A 19,120-nucleotide genomic window follows, 5' to 3' on the forward strand; every position below is an offset into this window, starting at 1 on the left:
CTGCTGGATTTTGAGTAAGATCTAAAATTCTACTTTCTCCATATGAAATCCAATGACGGCGAAACCACTCTCAAACATCCTGAGTCATTTCATGGTAATGTTAAAAATTTAAGTAAAAGGATGAAAATGAAAAATAAAGGAGAATATCACTTTTACTTTAAGAATTTAACATTACCATGAACTGCATATCAACACTAGGGAAAACAAATGTAAGAGATCTACATTAGAAAAAAAAAATTAAAAAACAAATGTTTTTTTGGGGGAAACGTGGCCCGTACGGCCTGGAAACGTGTTTCCGGCCGTACGGCCACGTTTCCGTTTCGGGAAACGTGGCCGTACGGCCGGAAACGCGTTTCCAGGCCGTACGGTACGGGGAAACGCGTTTCGTTTCGTTTCCCCTGGCGAAACGCTCCCTAGGGCCACGTTTCCTGCAACTTAGGTTGACACCTAATCTTTGGGATTAGGTAAATCCATGTAAACATTGTAAATAGCAAAATAAAGGGAATTGGAAGATGAAGAGACATTGGGAGATGAAAACCAATAGTCTCCCTCTCCATGTATATATCCATGTTATATCTTAATGAAAAGATCAATTAGATTCGTGGAGTTACTCCTGGCCTGACATATATGACTAGGGAATTTGAGCCATATACAAGAAAGACTTTTCAACATTGGATTACATCAAACGAGATAATATGGACTATGTTTTCAACAATATGTAAAGTCTTCATCTAAAAGGCAGAATGTTAAATTTCCTAACCAAGGCACTTAGGCAAATAATTTCCTTGCTGAAAATTAATTTACATCAAAGCTTATTGAATAAAATGCACTACTAGGATTTTTTACTGGTAAAAATAAATAGCAAAATAAAGGGAATTGGAAGATGAAGAGACATTGGGAGATGAAAACCAATAGTCTCCCTCTCCATGTATATATCCATGTTATATCTTAATGAAAAGATCAATTAGATTCGTGGAGTTACTCCTGGCCTGACATATATGACTAGGGAATTTGAGCCATATACAAGAAAGACTTTTCAACATTGGATTACATCAAACGAGATAATATGGACTATGTTTTCAACAATATGTAAAGTCTTCATCTAAAAGGCAGAATGTTAAATTTCCTAACCAAGGCACTTAGGCAAATAATTTCCTTGCTGAAAATTAATTTACATCAAAGCTTATTGAATAAAATGCACTACTAGGATTTTTTACTGGTAAAAATAAAATTTTCAACAAAAGCACATAAACCAATCTATACAAATGCATGCAAAATATTTATGCCCTTCAAATCTGCTTTTCATTAAAATAATTATCAAAACATACAAAGACTCCCTCCCTGGGTAAATGGCCCACAGATAAAATATTGGAAAATATACAACAGTTAAAACCTAGCTTATCAGCCCTAAAGACCTCATCTACACCTTTGTTGGTTGTATGGGCAAGCCCTCCCCTGTACAGCCTCCTGTTGCTCTGTTGTTGTTGTACCCACGTGACAAATGCAGCTTGCTCATGCCTAGCATTGTTGTACTTGTGCCATATGGACTGTGCACAGCCCACACTGTGTTGAACTAGCACGTACAGCCCACAGATGCCTGTTGTCGCTCCTACTCGTACGACCCTGCAATTTGGTGCCCATAAAACCTGTAAGGTCTCCCTGTTGTATGGATTCCACACAAATTTTTGGTACTAGCTTTTCTTCACTAATGCACTATTTCCTTTCCTCCTCAACCTGAACACTGGATGAAAATCCATTGTCACCCTTGTTGAGTTTTTCTTTAATCACTATCCTTTGTAACTCAATCACTTGATATCTCTTTTGTGCCTTTCTACTTCACCTAGTCTTGCCTTTTATAATTTTGAGTTATGACTGAATCAATTAACCCTAATCTCCAAAGTGATTGAAGGTTAAGATTACATAATAGTTTTAAAACTCAGCCAGTCAGCAACTATTGTTGGTCAAACTTGCTCGTTGAAACGTTCTAGGGACCAGTTGTTACCAGTTTGGTACTTGTTGCCACCTAATCCACACCTGGGCTAACATGGAGAAAATCTTTAATCCACTTGGTGTGGCCTTGGGAGCAAGTCTCAAGTTGAACAGTTGTCACTCAATTCTCAACTCCTCTGTCTAGGCTAACTCCTAGCGAAGCCAAAGGGGGTAGTCCCTATGAGAAAGAAAACTAAGGCTTGATTAAACTAAGTTAAACAAGAAATATATAGGAGTTAATGAATTACACAAGAACACATCAACAAGATAAATTACAACATATCACTTTAAAGCATGTAAATGACTTCACAAGTAAATGAAATAATCATAAGCACATATAACCATCCATAAGCAAGAGATGTAACAATAATAACCAAATGAATGAAATACTCTTAAGCAAATGATATAGCAAATGGAGACTAGTGCCAAATAAAGAGTACTTGTGAAAGTAAATGCTCACAGTAAGAGATAATTGCTTGAAAATAAAAATGCTTATACTTGGAAATGAAAATGCCAAAAGTAAATGTGCTTGAAAGTAAATGTGGCAATGAAAAATAACCAAGTACAGAGTGCTATAAAGTAAATCCTAAGAGTTATTATAATACAAATGTTGTAAAAGAAAATGTTGTGGAATGTTCTTGGTACGTTTTAGTTAAGTTAGATTTCACTTGGATTTAGATTAATTGATGAATGTAAGTTGACGGACTTGTGGTAATCTGTATGATTCCACAATATGAGATGTGTGATTGCAGTAAAGTAAATCTAACTAAGGTGTGTTTCCTCTTCTACCCTTATCCTCGTTGGATTAAGGAAATTTGCAAGGAGATTCAACTGGAGGAAGCTAAGGCTTCGTGTGCTTCCCTAGTTTCACAAGTCAGCTCGTCGCAAGGAGATCCAACACTAAGGGAAACAAGACCCTAGCCTAATTTCACAATAAGGAGAATAGAAGTGGTTTTCCCAATTAGATTAAGTCACCCACAAACTCTTTCAAGTTACGTGTAAGGATCAAGGCAAGCTTGCAATGGTGCGAGCACGATGTTGCACGAAGCGAGGATGACCAGGGAAGTTTCTTGGAAGCGAAGCGTCGGAAGCGAAGTGTCTTGAAAGCGTGTATATATATATGTTATATATTCAAAAAAAAGCATCCAAAATACCAAAGTAGTTGTAGAAGATATGAAAACATGCATTTTTGTACATAAATCAAGATAGATATGGCATCCATTGTACATCAATGATTAATTATTCGAGCATCAACCATCTAGATTCTAGCAATTACAAACATACATCAAATTTTTAAGCATATCATAGATAATAGAAGGTAGAAAGTACCAAAATTTTACGCATATAATATAAGTTAAAAATTTCATCTATCACAGCAACTGGAAATTATTTTCCTCATTGTTAATTTATTTAACAATTGATTTGCAGTTTGTTATGGCAAATACCAAATAATTCACACTATGATTTTCACAAATAAATACTACGGAAAAAAATAGAGCTGGAAACTAAGAAAATCTAGCACACACATAAAAATATGACTGTTATTTTTGGACAGAAGTCCCCGGAAAAACCCAACTTGGGAAAACCAGCATAGCAATTGAGGGTTTTTATTATTATGCAGTAGTGAGAAATTCTGAGTGCAATAATCTGGATGTCAAAATCTTGCAATTCTACAGAGAAAATACTGGCAAAAATACTAGAGGGAAATCACCCTCACTCCAAGCAAATCTGGCACTGGACTGCCTGTAAAAAGCAAGTCATCCAACTAGGCCTCCATAGGCTCTGCATCAACCTGATGTTGCCTGTTGCAACTGTTGCTTGAACTAACTGCTAGTCTAGCCATCTTCCCTGCTGCTAGCTAGGAAAACGTCTCTCTGGCACTTTGAGACTCCTTCCCAGCCTCTAGAACTAAAAACATCTGCCCTCTTCAACAAATTGAACTACCTTCTTAAGACTCTGTGCTGCCTCTACGCAGCCTCCTGGAGAAATCTCGCCCTCTCTGCAAATGTACTCGCTGGATCTAGAAAACTTCCTCCAGCCTCACTGTCCCTACCCCTCATTGTCTTTGCTTCGATCTCTGGCTCTCCAACAACTGTTGCTGCTCTCTAGAAATCGAACTATTGAAGTATATTCTCCAAGTGCCCATCGACTTCTTCTTATAATCCTCTGTTGGAGCACCAACGGCCAAAATTAAAATTTAATCAAGGGCTAGGATCATCTTGAAGCCAATCCGTGTGAGTTTCTAGACTATTCTCACCTTGACTTAATTAATTCAGATTAATTAACCAATTTTCCTAAGTTTAGACTTAGGAAACATTAAAAAATAGGCTAATAATCTAATTAAGTCATCTTCAGGTGGAATTTCCAGAAATGATTTATGGGTTTTGGAGATCTCATGTATTCTAGCCTCTCCACCAAATTGCGTGGCTAGAACACATCCAATGCTACAGAAACTAACGCTCCCTCTTAGCAAGGACTGTATTCTCTCTAGTGCTACACATTTTGCCAAAACACCCTGTCTCCATATCACCTCCTCTGTCCCGCTGCTAATGTCTAGCCATACTGCCCACCAACCACTACGCAACTCTGATGTTACATTTGTGTTGTTGTTGACACTGTCACACTGCCATATTGCTGCCAACTCTGCATCTACACTGCAACTACCTCTCATTTGTTGTTGTTGCAACTGCAACTACTGCAACTAAGAAGCATCCAAAATACTGAATCATCTGTGTTCAGTATGATGCATCTATCTCCCGAGTCTCTGACTGCTACTAGCATTTGCACTGTCACTGAAGACTCTACACTGCTGCCAACTCTGCACTAAGCCACTTACTCTGTTGTTAACACTGCATTGCGCTCCTCAGCATCTGACTACTACTAGTCTGCAACTGTCACTCTGGTACTAACTACATCAACTGCCATTGATCCATCCTGCTACTGAATATTGTGGGCCCCCCGTAGCCAAGTAATGATCCATGAGGTGTACTCCTCAAGGACTGTGCCCAATATTTGTAGCTCTCTTGGGCTACAACACCAAGTCTCCCACCTCACCCCTGGAGGTACATTTGCGAATATCGCAAATTCTTCCTCCAACCTAGAGGACAACCTGGCTGTCTTAGCATGTGTTATCGCCTAGTCCTGCTTCTCCTGCTTGTCCTTCATCATGAGAAGACATTGGGTACTATAGTGGCCAAACTCACCACACCTGAAGTACTTGACCTTAGATAGGTCCTTCTTCTTCTTCTTTTGTTCCCCTTGCCTTTGATTGGGACCCTTAGATTATAGGGCCACATTCTCCTCATCCTTCACACCCTTTGATCCACTATTACTGCTACCATTGATGGAACTCTTTAACAAAGCTCGCCTCAACTCCCCCTATTGCAAATCAACCCACATCCTGTCACATCTTGGCAAAGTGTCTACGCCCATACTTTGGACAAACACTTGCCAATCCTCCAAGACATTGTTTAGTGCCAATCGCACTAGCTCTGATGGTTGAGGTGTTGCTCCAACAGCTACAAGTTGATCTCGAACCTCTTGAATCCTGGTGAGGAAGGGATTTATGCCTTCTCCCTTTTGCATCCTTATGCATCTCAACTTTTCTTCCAAGAACATCTTTCGTTGCTCAGAAGTACCTTGATATAGCGTGGAGAGAGCTACCCACATTTCTCTGGTTGTACCTTTGTCTACCAAATGTGAGACTATATGATCTCGGACTCCATCCAAGATCAACCACTTCGCCCTTGCCATCTCCTTCCTGTATTCTTTGAGTTGATCCACATCCTGGGGAACTTCCACCACATTATCTATGTAGGCTTTCAGGCCATATTCATCTAGAAGGAAGGACATCCTAGCCTTCCAGATGATATAGTTGGAAGCTCCATCTAACCTATCCTAATCTCTAAAGCCCTATTATGGCCATCTCTAAATTTGTCGAAAACTCCCTCTTTCCCTCTGCTTCCCTGTTGCTCTGCTACTTGCACTCCCTCCTGGAATGCGCAAATCTGCTAGTTGTTACTGCCAATCTACCTGGAGAAATCAAACTTCTGAGACTCGAAGTTCCTTGAGAGAAATTTTCCCTTTGCTATGTGTGCTTTTCTCTTCCACCAAACGTTGGTTCTGCTGCTGCAAAACCCTCTATATCCAACCAAGGAATCTGCTCAGCAAAAATCTAAGTATTGTTGACCCCTCTCACTGTTGGAATCACTAACCCGGGCAACTCGACTTTTCTACAACCTTGCAACTGAAAATAGAATTCTTGACCAGCAATTTGGCCTGCCTGTTTAAGCATTATGCTGCCTCTACGAATTTCGGCTTGTTGCTCCCTCTGAGCAGCTAAATTCTCTTCTCCGCTTCTAAGCTTCCTAGTTGATCACTCACGCTCTGATACCATGTGAAAATTTCATCTATCACAGCAACTAGAAATTATGTTCCTCGTTGTTAATTTATTTGCAATTTGCTACAGCAAATACCAAATAATTCGCACTGTGATTTTCACAAATAAATATTGCAGAAGAAAAATAGCACTAGAAACTAAGAAAATCTAGCACTCACACATAAAAATATGACATTGTTATTTTTGGACGAAAGTCCCCGGAAAAAACCCCAACTTGGGAAAACCGGTGCAGTAGTTGAGGATTTTTATTATTATGCAACAGTGAGAAATTTTGAGTACAATAATCTGGATGCCAAAATCTGGAATCATGCAGAGAAAATACTGGCAAAAATACTAGAGGGAAATTACCCTCACTCCGGGCAAATCCGACACTGGACTGCCTCCGAAAAGCAAGCTTGCAACTGGGCCTGCACAGGCTCTGCGTCAACCTGATGCTGCCTGTTGTAACTGTTGCCCGAACTAACTGCTAGTTTAGTCGTCCTGCCTGCTACTAGCTGGGAAAAACGTCTCTTTGGCACTTTGGGACTCCTTCTCGACCTCAAGAACTGAAAACGTTTGCCCTCTTCAGCAAATCGAACTACCTTCTTGAGGCTTTGCATTGCGCAACCTCCTAGAGAAATCTCGGCCTCTCTGCAAATGTACTCGCTGGATCTGGAAAACTTCCTCCAGCCTCACTATCCCCACCCGTTACTGTCTCTGCTTCGATCTCTGGCTCTCCGGCAACTGTTGTTACTCTCCAAAAATCAATCTGCCAAAGAAATCGAATTGTTGAAGTGTATTCTCCAAGTGCTCATCGACTTCTTCATATAATTCTCTGTTGGAGCACCAATGACCAAGATTAAAACTTAATCAAGGGCTAGGATCATCTTGAAGTCAATCCCTGTGAGTTATCAGTGGCAGTTGATGTAGTCAGTACCAAAGAGGAAATTGATGTAGTCAGTACTAGAGAGGCAATTGATGCAGTCAGTGCATTGTTATCAGAGTTGTTTGATCCTCTGGTCGCTCAACCGCTGCACAGAGCCAATCTGATCTGGCTTTTGGCCATCAACTCTTTGTCAACCTTGTTGTCATTGTGATCGAAGTGTTTTTGCTACACAATTTTGGAGAGTCTCCATTTTGTCGTCAGGCCCTTGGCCATTAAAAAAAGAAAAAAAAAATTATAAAAGAAAAAACAAAGTTTAAAAAAAAAATTATAAAATAAGTTATATATTATATAAACTATATATTAAAAAAATTAAAAGAAAAAAAAAAATATTATAAATAAATAAAACAACAGTCGACCGAGCCTTGACGTCGTCGTCGTTCCTCGCTACAGCTGCAATTCACAGTCCAACAGGTCGCCAACAGTCGTACACAACCCGAGCAGCCGCTACCATTAGCTAGGCCACCATCCATGTTGTGCCTTCTACCGCCACTACCCTGCATTGCACTACACCGTTGCAACAACAACAAACAAACAAAGAAGAAGCAAACAAACAAACAACAAACAAAAAATCATATAAAAAATTTAATTAAAAAAAAATCATGCAGCAGTTTGGTCGCCACCACGTTAATTTCCTACATGTCGCTGCTTTCCACCAACGTCTGATGCACAATTCCATCCAAATTGTCAAACCCACTCTTGTCTTGAACATCAGTCGGTTCAAAGGAAACTATATCCAACGAACCATTAAACTTATTAAGTAGAGCCAAAGTCCCCATAGTCGCAACCACGACCGGGCATTCGTTGTTGCCACACTTGTTGTCTGCAATCATCGCTACTAGTTCTCTCTCTCAACCGAATGCATCTCGCATAGTCATTGCATTTCAGTCATGCACAGTCTACCACTACCGCTAAGGAATTCGTACGCCCAAGTTGCCAACCTTGCCCTCTACCGCCCTGCATTTTCAATCCTATTTGTTTGTCGCCAATCATTGTGTAGCATCCACAGTACAACTCTTCACACCACCAACATTCATTTGAATCCAACCATTTAATCTGTGATCCCGGTTAAGCTTGGGAAGATTCGTTACCACTATTCCTACGTATTGGCACAACTCCTCATAACACATATCGAAGAAAAAAAATATTTAATTAATTCAACTATCAGACAAAAAAAATTTGGCAAGGTCTAATCGATTGCAAGATTTAATCGATTCAAAATTATATTGTTAGAGTGTATAAGAAAAACACCCAACAAGCCAAAGAGTGATTATGTTTTAGTGAAGGTCTTACTATAAAAGAAGAGGTAATAATTGACCAAAGAGGAATTTTAAAAAAAAATGGTGTAAAAAAAAAACATAAAAAATTATATTCCTTGATAAAAGAATATATAAAAAAGATTAAAAATATAAAAAATAAAGGAATTAAATTTAGAATGGGATCAATCCCTGAAAAAAAAAAAAAAGAATGAGTCCAATTCAAAAATATTTTTAGAAACTATATATAACTATGCTTCAATGCTATTTAGAATTAAGAGAACTCTAGCAGGAAAAGATAATACTATTTCTATCTCTCCCACCGAAAATAAAAATTATATCAACCCTAAAATTGCAAACCAATTGGTAAATCCTAAGTCAAATATAATTGAAAATTAGACTTCTTGGACAAAAAACAATATGAAATAATCGATTCACAAATAAACATTAGGGATTATAAATTTATATTGCAATTCTTTGTTCAAGTCCTATGGAACGGTCAAGGTGACATTATTTTGGGTTCACCTTGGATGGAAACATTAGGATCCTTCATCCTAAATACAAAGAAGAAATTTTTAACTTTTTCCTACAGGAAGAAAAAAATAACACTACAGGACATTACATTGAAATCAGATTTAGTAACACCAGAAAACATACAAAATATCTCAAAAGTAATCCTTCAAGAAGGTAAAAAAGTGATACAAAAGATGCAAAGGGACGTTGACAAAATCACCACTGACAAAAATGAAGAAGCTTCTCGACTTAAGGACCATAGTGAAAAATTACAGGATGCAAATTAAGAAACTTAAGAAGGACAAGAAGTCGTTGGAAAACAAGGTACAACAGCTTATTGAGAAGGAAGCATCGAAATCTTCAAATGTAGAAATTCAAGTTGAAGAAAAAGGAACGAATATCGATTTAGTGAATATCACAACTCAAGAAGATGACAAGCCAGATGAAGTAAAAACATATTTCGATGTTGCAGTTCAAACGATGAAAAATCCAAATGAAGATTTTGTAACCAACTCAACAACAACAATACTTGAAGTAAATCAGGAAGTTGTCACACGCAAGATAAGGAAAAATCAAACCACAAGAACTCCTTATCGACATCCGAATCACAAGAGGATACAACATAATCAATCCGCGTATTTGTATCACTCAGAACAAAAACAATAGACTTATGTTCCAAAGAATATTGATGTCTACACAATCCAGTCTTACAATAAAAATTCTATTAGAATAATGCTATTCAGTGTTTAATGCTCATTCTTATTCGTTGTTTCTATTTTTATCTTTTTAGCAGTTTCTTAGAAGAAACTGGTTGTTTCTATTTCTTAATAGAAACTTGATGTTTCTATTTCTGTAAATATCTCTGTATTACTTATTGAGCTTCATTTGCTCATGTAACCTAATTCAATTCATTCATTGAAATCTATATGCGTGTTTCGCATTGTTTTATGGTATCAGAGCTTAGGTATTTTTTTCGGGCGTCACAATCTACCATCACCATTTGCTGTTGCTGTTGTTGTAGCCTGTGGATCTATTTGTAGACGCCGAACAGCTCTTTTGTTTTTTATGGACTGGGTTAAAATGATGTACGCCAACGCGTTTTGGTGTAATTTGCGTAATTACAACTTCCTTTGTGTTTAAAAGTTCTGGTTTCGACTATTAGACTGACGTGGCTACATCTCATTGGCCATTGTTGAGTGCTTGGGTTTCTTAAGCACATTCGAAAGCATCACGTCGTTGTTCTCTGCATAATAATTCCTTATCCAGTTGGGAGTCAACGTCGTAGTGGAAATCTTACCGTTTTTTTCTTTCGGCAGTTCAGGCACGGGGGATCCACGAATTTTTTTTTAGCAAGGAAATCAATGGCGCGGGCGTCGAGAGATTAAGAGCTCGAGCCACCAGAGGAAATATTAATATTTTTTTCCGGAACCTGTTTTTTTTTTTTGAATCCCGCGGTGTTTGCTACGGGCGGTATTCGAGCTAGCTAAGGACGACGGAATCGCCAGAAAAGTTGACGCCCACAATTCGCAAAACGCAGGCATCTATTCTGTGCGAATTTATCAGTCCAAATACGATTTCCAGGGGACTCATTCGGCTCTGTTAACCACCTCGCAAACGGGTATTCGATATCCTTGCCTCGTCGTTTATCTGTGAACGATCAACGTCCGTCAGTCAAGAGCCAGGTGCCATTGTTAAGATTCGGCTGAGTGTGTTTGCAGGTGCTTTAGGTGGGCCGTATTACTTTGACCGGGTGCAATCTGCAATTTCTTCACGCACAGTGCCAAATTTGTAGGTAAATCTTGTGTCGCTAGGCATGAAAGCGGATGTGTGAAAGAGACTATTGCGTTGTGGGTACTCATTTTTGGTAAAAGATCGTTTTCTATATTTTTTTTTGAAATCGCTTCTTAGAACGATTTCTGGTTCTATTTTATATTAAACAGCACCGGTCAGATTAAGTTCGGATCAACCGGCCTCTGCATTGAAATCTGTGACGAATCTCTTTGGTGTTTTCTATGTCTTGGAAAATGTGCAGATGGCCTCACTAACCAATCTAATGTTGGAAGGCAGTCAGCGCTTTAATGGCACAAATTATAACATCTGGAAACAGAGAATGTTGATCATTTTTTAATATAAGCGTCTTGATCAGCTCGTTTTGAACAAAGAGCTTCGTTCTGGTACAGTTGGCACCAATCAAGATAAGTTTGATGATCGAAATAAAGAGGTCATTATGCTTCTCAAGCTCTCTGTGACTGATGATCAGTTACTGCAGATTCCTTCTCGCAAGACAGTCGCCGAGATCTAGCAACATTTGAAGGAACTGCATGAGACATCCGACAAAAGCAAAGCTTTCTTTCTGAAGAATCAGCTGTTCTCCATCATGATGGACGAACATATGTCTTTACAAGAACATCTTAACAAGATTAAAGACATTCAAGATTAGCTCGAAGCTATTGGTCGAACCATGGAGGAAGAAGATATGGTAATCATCACTCTGAAAAGTCTCCCAAAATCTTATGAGCACTTCATAGAAACACTCAACATTACCTCCACTAATGTTGATCTAAAGTTTCCGGAGTTATGCACCAAACCCATGCAGCAAGATCGTTGGAAACAACAGTTTGGTAGTGGTGCCTCATCAACCTCCTCAGAAAATACTTTTGCTACCAAATATCAGTCCTTTCAGCAAAAAGGTTCTTCTCAGTTTTCTGATCCTGCTAGGAAGAAAAATGTGCAGTGTAATTACTGTCACAAATTCAGCCACATGAAGAAAGATTGCCGACAAAAGATTGCTTCTGAACAGAAGAAACAGGGAGGGCCCCATCAAACAGCAAATGTTGCAGAATATTCCGAGCAGACAGAATCTTCCTTTTACGTCTTTATGGCTAAAAGGTCTTCAGATCATGTTCCTTCTTCAGCCTGGTACATTGACTCTGGTGCATCACGCCATTTCTCTCACAGGCATAACTGGTTTATTGACTTCTCATCTTTCAGTGATTCAGCAGTATTCGGCGGAGGTGAAGAGTACATAGTGGTTGGCAAAGGTACAGTTCAGATCCAGTCTGGTGAGCGCACACTCTTCTTCCTGAATGGGTACTATGTTCCTGGTATGGAAATTAATATGCTGTCTATCAGCCAAATTATGAGGAACTCTCCTCAGCTTGATGTAGTGTTCAGTGCGCACAAATGCTCCATTATCGACAGGGACACTAGTCTTACAGTTGTTGTTGGCCTAGAGGATCATGGTCTATACAGGCTTCTTGACACTGGATATTCTCCAGAAGTAGCTCTAGCAGCTCGTGTTTCTCCCATCAGCACTCTATGGCATAAGCGATATGGGCATCTAAACATGCAGTATCTCTCTTAGCTCTCTCTGGAGGGACTTGTGTCAGGGTTACCTGATATTCAGACTCAGCAGTTGGGAGTATGCGGCGCCTGTCAAGCTGGCAAGCAACATCGGTCTTCATTCAAGGATGGAGAATCTTGGCCCATATCTAAAGTACTCCAGTTAATTCATGTTGATATTTGTGGTCCTATGCATACATCTTCTGTTACTAGTTGCAGGCAGTGGCTCTCTCCTCAACAGAAGCAGAGTATCGGGGAGCAGTTAAGGCATCGTGTGAGGCAATTTGGCTTCGATGTATGTTTGCGGATATGCATGTTTTCCAGACAGGTCCTACTCCCTTGTTTTGTGATAATCGGGGAGTGCTCAAACTTGCCAAGAATCCAGTCTTTCATGAACGAACAAAGCATGTAGAAACCCATTGTCACTACATTCGCCAGCTTGTTGAAGACGGATCCGTTCAGTTGCGATATGTTCCCACAACAGAGCAGCCCGTCGACATCTTCACTAAACCTCTTGGTCCTGACAAGTTTGTAAAATTCATAGGGCCTATCGGTGTTGTAAATAGATTGAGCATTAAGAGAGGGTATTATAATAATGCTATTCAGTGTTTAATGCTCATTCTTATTAGCTATTTCTATTTTTATCTTTTTAGCAGTTTCTTAGAAGAAACTGGTTGTTTCTATTTCTGTAAATATCTTTGTATTACTTATTGAGCTTCATTTGCTCATGTAACCTAATTCAATTCATTCATTGAAATCTATATGCGTGTTTCGCATTGTTTTAAATTCATCACATGTTTCCAGTAACTACAAGATTCTACGGAGGATTGATTTAGGATGGTTAGATCCCCTTCTTAGTTTGACAAATTTGTTTGTCACTCAAAAGATCTTATCATCTTGTGTCATCGAAAATGACAAATCGGAAAATTCTAAAAGATGTGAGTAGATTACAAGACAAAGAAACAAATGACATGCCTTTTCAACAATAAGCTTTGAGGACAAAGCTTTCTAAAGAGGAAGGCAATATATATATATATATATATATATATATATATATATATATATATTAACAATCATAAATAATAAATAATTAACTAATAATTAGTATAGAAGAGTCATGTCTCTAAGGACATGACCCTTAGTGAATGGGCATCTATCTAGGTATATAAATAGGACCCTCAGTTGTACTCAAATCATATCTCATATCTTATGTACGTTTCTTACATAAATATATTATTGTCTTATAATGGATATTTATATATTTCAAATCTTTTGAGTATTATGTCGTGTTTATAAACTTTGTTCATAACACTTAACCATATCATGCCAATGGGGAGAGTGAAGCACATTGAAGGTACACCGCAAGCACAAAGAAACCAAACCGCCTTCCCATCAACATCATCCCTCCCAAAAACATTCAAGAAATTTGCTATTGTTCTTCTAGTTTCAGAAGTTGCAGAAGCATCGTGAGTAGATGAGCTACCACATCTAAAGGTTGCAGTTCCACTTGATTCAAAATGAGTTTTTTGTTTCTTGCTTATCTTTTGTGCAACCTCCTCTATTTGGATGTATTTTCTTCTTTATTTCACTGAAGCATTAGGGCAAATTGATATCCCTATGGGACCATTTTTTTCATCATTGTCCAACACCCCACAAAAATGCCACCTCACATGGATATATGAACCACTATAAGGTTTCCCTCCATGACAATCATGAGGGCACAAAAACTTGTAGCTTCTACCACCTCTTCCCCCCTCAAGTTTTGTTACATAATTCCACAACGGTGTCAATGCAACTTTTCCCCCTTGCATTTCAATGTCATCTTCGTCTCCTTCCTCTTCAAACCCTTCCTCCTCATCATACATTAGGTCACTCATATGGGGACCATTATCATCTTCTTCTTCTTACCTTCTATTTCTACTCCCAAACACCATCATTAAAACCAAAAGTGGAATGATACATATAATAAATGAACACCATTTTGGAACATAAATATAAATGGACAACCTGCAATAAAATGAGCAAGAAGAAAGAATGGGAAAAAGTAGGAAAAGGAGAAATATACAAACAAGAATGACAAAAAAATGAGGGAGTTTGGGGTTTGCACTTCCCTGTTTAGCTCTTGTATATGGCAGCCCTTCTTTACTCCTTCACTCCTACAAGCTCTCCTCAAACCTCTAACAAACCTGATCTCAAAAGCTAGGTATCTCCTCTCTTCTCCAAGTTCTCAAAAGATGCAAGAATGAGAAAAAGAGGGGGAAATGTCTTTTAACCTCATCCTCTCTTTTCCCTAACTCACCTAAACCCTACCTAAACCCAAGTCAAATGCAAAAAAATTATACAATGTTTGCTCTGCAAAACCATCTGCCTTCTCCCGGATCCACTCATGATCTGTGGTCGATCCTTTTCGAAAATGCGGATTGGGTCACGGAGGTTCCTTTTTGGCAGGATCCGCGAAAAAAAGGCGGAACCGTGGATCCAATTTTCATATCCACAGTCACGCCTAATGAGGATTGGTGGCGAATCCGTCCAAGACGCAAATCCGCCTCCATCTCCACGAGGGGTGGTTCCTGCAACATTGTGTGAGCACAAAAGAGTTCGATGGGGTTCGTTACTTTACAAGAAACTGGAACTAATCTAACAAAATGAAATAAGACTAATCCAATGTTATCTAATTAAACTAATCAAATGAAATGAAGTTAGACTAATCTAATGTGTTGTGAATTTAAACTAATATAATGGTTAATTTTATCCCAGTGAAATCACATCATGAAGAGAAAGAGACAAGACAACCACAAGAGATCCCCACTAGGCAGGGGGGATGCATAGGAAACTCTCCTAGCTCCCAAGAGATTACAATGCTTTTGATGAGATGGGTTGATTTTTCCACGGAACTTAAGAATCAAGTTTGAGTCTAAGATCACGATCACAAACACACTCAAATGCCACAACAAAAGCACTTTACACAGCAGAAAACAAATAGCAGTTAATCAACTAGTACACAAGACAAACAAGACAACCGCAAGAGATCCCCCCACTAGGTAGGGAGGATGCCTAGGAAACTCTCCTAGCTCCCAAGAGATTACAATACTTTTGATGAGATATGTTGATTTTTCCACGGAACTTAAGAATAAAGTGAGTCTAAGATCATGATCACAAACACACTCAAGTGCCACAACAAAAGTACTTTACACAGCGGAAAACAAATAGCAGTGAATCAACTAGTACACAAGACAATTTTTCACAACTTGTTATATTACAAACTTTAATACAACAATCTTAGGGCTCTTGTATCAGGGATTATGGCCCTTTCAATCAGCCCTAATATAAGACACAACTAGGGCTTGGTATCAACAACTATGATGACCAATCCTTCCTTGAACAAAGTACACTTGACTGACTTGTTGATGTAGCGTTCTACAGTCCACGTACCTTGAACACTTCTATCGAGTACTTTGCCTTCCCTTCTGGATCACTACAACTTCTGCCACTTCAGAAAGCTTGCATCTCCAGCTACTCGAACTGCCAATATCAACCCTCCTGCTGCTCCAAGAGTGATTGAACATTGCCTCATACAAGTCTGCCCACTAGCTGCTCTCCTGCTCCACCAAGAATGACAACTCTTAGGGTCTTCACAACTGCCCTCTTCTAGTCTCTCTGTTGCTCCAAAGATAACCAGACTTAGGGCTTGGAGGTTTCCCTCTTATCATTGATTTCACCCAATGTAAATCACTGAACTAGGGCTCAATACACTGCCCTCTTAAAGCTCTTTTGTTGCTCCCAAAAGGTCAATTCTTAGGGTACAATGTACAGCCCACTTATTGTGAGTCGTGACAAGTCTACCTCCTGTCCAAAATACTTAGGGCACACCAAACAGCCCTCTACCAATCCTTTAAAACACTATAAAGTGAATGATCTTAGGGCACGTATAACAGTCCACTTAACAATGGTTAACACACAGTACCACTGTAACTAGGGTTGTTATTCTCATTGTCTAAACTAGACTACATCACCTTATCATTCATCAACAAAAGGAACAATCTACACACCTTTTCATGACTCCCACCATGGGTCTGAACTTCTCGGCCCTATGCAAGTATAACCCTGAGATTTTCGGCCCTCCTTTAGGGATTCTGGGACTGCTTCAGGACAGTGCTAATTTGGCCTGACAGATCTCTAATTGTTGTGTGTAACCTCCCTTCTATGGCCTAGTTCTCCCGTGCATTATCATAAGGGAATTCGACCCTCATACCAGCACTTAACCACGTCATTGTTCAGCTGATCAAGGGACTCGGCCCTCCCTGATGCAACAGATCTAATTTGACCCTAATCACAGAAGCAAACTGCAATCATATGCACAGAAATCATGCCCAAACATTCGTCCAACAAACTCCCTAACTTGGCCAGCCCAGAAAATAGAAAAGAAACTCCAGCTTGTCCTTCTTTACTTCCCAGCATGACTCCTTTAGAGGTCTGTGACTATCTCAGATTGTTCTCTTCTTTGATGAGTGAACTTGTGATGTGTATTGAATCAAGTCTACTTGTCTTCTATTTATATAGTTATTGGTAGGTTTCCCTTAGCCACCAAGGGTCATCACATAACTCCAAGCTGACCCAAACAAATGCTTAAACCCCATAAAAAATAAGACAAATTATTTTCATTCAACCAATGCCACATCATCGATGCCTTAGGTGACCCTTAGCCCTTTAAGGGTGCCCCACATGCCCTCAATGAACAAACCATCAAAATCTCCTCTTGGTTTCGCACCCACAACTTTGGGTGCAAAACCCACTGCTTGGCTACACTTGCCCACAAAGCCCATGTGGGTCAATTTCTCCCAAACCTAGTACCCAGAGTACCTCCCAAGCTAAACAAATCAACAAGATGATGGAGTCCCTTATGAATAAAGGGATGAAAAATGGTTTTGTGAAGTTACAATGGTGGTAGAATTGTGGTTTTACAAAGGGTACAATATATGGTTGCTTTCAGGTGCTCTAGATCTCCAAAGTGACCCAATTTCAGCAACACCTCCCTTTGTAATATCACAGGCCTGCTAAAACCCAGAAAGCAAATTAATGCTGCCAGAGTGACTGTATATTCATATTTATACTTGTACATATTATTCTCTGAGTCTGTATAATGTTTTCTGATAGTTATAAGTAGAATTCCTGGAGGAAAATAAATCCCATGGCATCTCCTATATGCATATGTATTCAACACATGTTCCTGCAATCAACGAAATGCATCATTTAATTTCTCAGCACATATCGACCCACGTGTGTGTGAATATTTTAAACAGCAACCGACCCACAAATAGAAAATTTCAACAAACAAATTAACCCACAAATAATAAATTCAACCCATTATGAAGGAAAAACAACTCCCAAATGATCAAAATTCAGCCAACCATCAAGAAAAATCAATTGGGAGATGAAGAAATCAAGCCAAGATGAATTCTTCCTCAAAACTGCCCTCCAAACCACCAAACTTGCCCTTCAAGAAGACATGCACGTCTCAAAACCTTGCAAATTTTCTATGAAACAAGGACTTCTATATTAATTTATAAATAAATTTCACTTTATGAATAAGTTCTTTTCTCCATTTTTTATTTAGATACAGAATGCAATTCATACCAACCATAACACTTACAAAAATTGCATACAGGTCCGTCCCATGTCTAATATAGATATGGATCCTAGACATATTTAAGTTATATTCCGGTTGTATAAATCCTACATATGAGTCCATCAGAATTTAAGAGGAAACGGAATCCAATAGCATAGATGTGATTATATGTGCACGTGTGTTCCTTAATATACATTTCGTTCTTCTAGCTCCCAAGAAAGTAGATTCGACTTACATTTCTAGTTAATATATTTCTTTGTGATTGAAAAACGATTAGATTTTATTTTTCCACTGTTTTCTTCTAGTATCTCGTTTAAATATAACTGAACCCCTGAAATCTTCTTATTATTTAATTGAAGTTATAGTTATACTATTATAATATTAATGTACTCGAGTACAAGTGCTCAAATTAACACAATAACTAACTTAAAGAATTTATCAAATAGTTTGGTTTAAAGAGTTTAAAAATTTTAAGGTACCAGCTTTCACCTGTTCTCCATTGCCGAGAAGTGAAGGCATCAGTAATCAAGCCTTGAGAAGCACTAGGTGAAATTGATGACTGAAATTGTATAGCAGGACAACCCAGCCCCTGCAAATTCAAAACAACGTACTAAGACAGCAAAATAGAATAAACCATGGCAACTTCCAAGAAACCAATAATGGGAAAATAATCAACATTTCGTACTCAGCTAAAGAAGCATTTAATATATTTCATAATTGACAGTGTTCTAGCTCCAAGATGCAAGACACAAACATGAAATCAATTCAACATAGGCATAGCATGGTTGAACATATGGCAAAACACACAGTTGTTTGAACTTTGAACATTACAAGCATTATGCCATAAAGCCACATCCATTAGACCATCAAAGACAAAGAAATATTCTTTTCATAAAGACTTTGTTATGTAAAGTATCCTAGAATGTTGAAAAATAACACAGAAAAATGGAGGCTTTACTAGGGTTACTGGACTTTTAATGTCAATGAAAGGTCAAAGCTGGGCATTCCATTTGAAAATTTGAGTTCCTCAATGTCATTAAGGAGCATCTAATCAGAATTGCATTGAGCAACTA

The 19,120-nt window shown here is 38.7% G+C and overlaps 1 protein-coding gene across 2 annotated transcripts in view; it reads right to left on the reverse strand.

Moving 5' to 3' along the window:
• LOC149146258 (Tetratricopeptide repeat (TPR)-like superfamily protein) overlaps positions 1 to 19,120 on the reverse strand; it is a 381,927-nt gene that overhangs the window by 357,018 nt on the left and 5,789 nt on the right. The window contains exon 2 of one of the 2 annotated variants that reach the window (XM_089453142.1): positions 18,537 to 18,636. In XM_089453142.1, coding sequence (XP_089309268.1) covers positions 18,537 to 18,636 — 100 coding nt within the window. Of the gene's footprint in view, positions 1 to 18,526; positions 18,637 to 19,120 lie in introns of both variants that reach the window. The other variant, XM_089453143.1, reaches the window with a different exon arrangement.

Source organism: Pinus tabuliformis, chromosome X (assembly GCF_031772625.1).
Source record: "Pinus tabuliformis cultivar Carrire ecotype Pingquan chromosome X, CPIR1, whole genome shotgun sequence".
Taxonomy (NCBI): Eukaryota; Viridiplantae; Streptophyta; class Pinopsida; order Pinales; family Pinaceae; genus Pinus; species Pinus tabuliformis.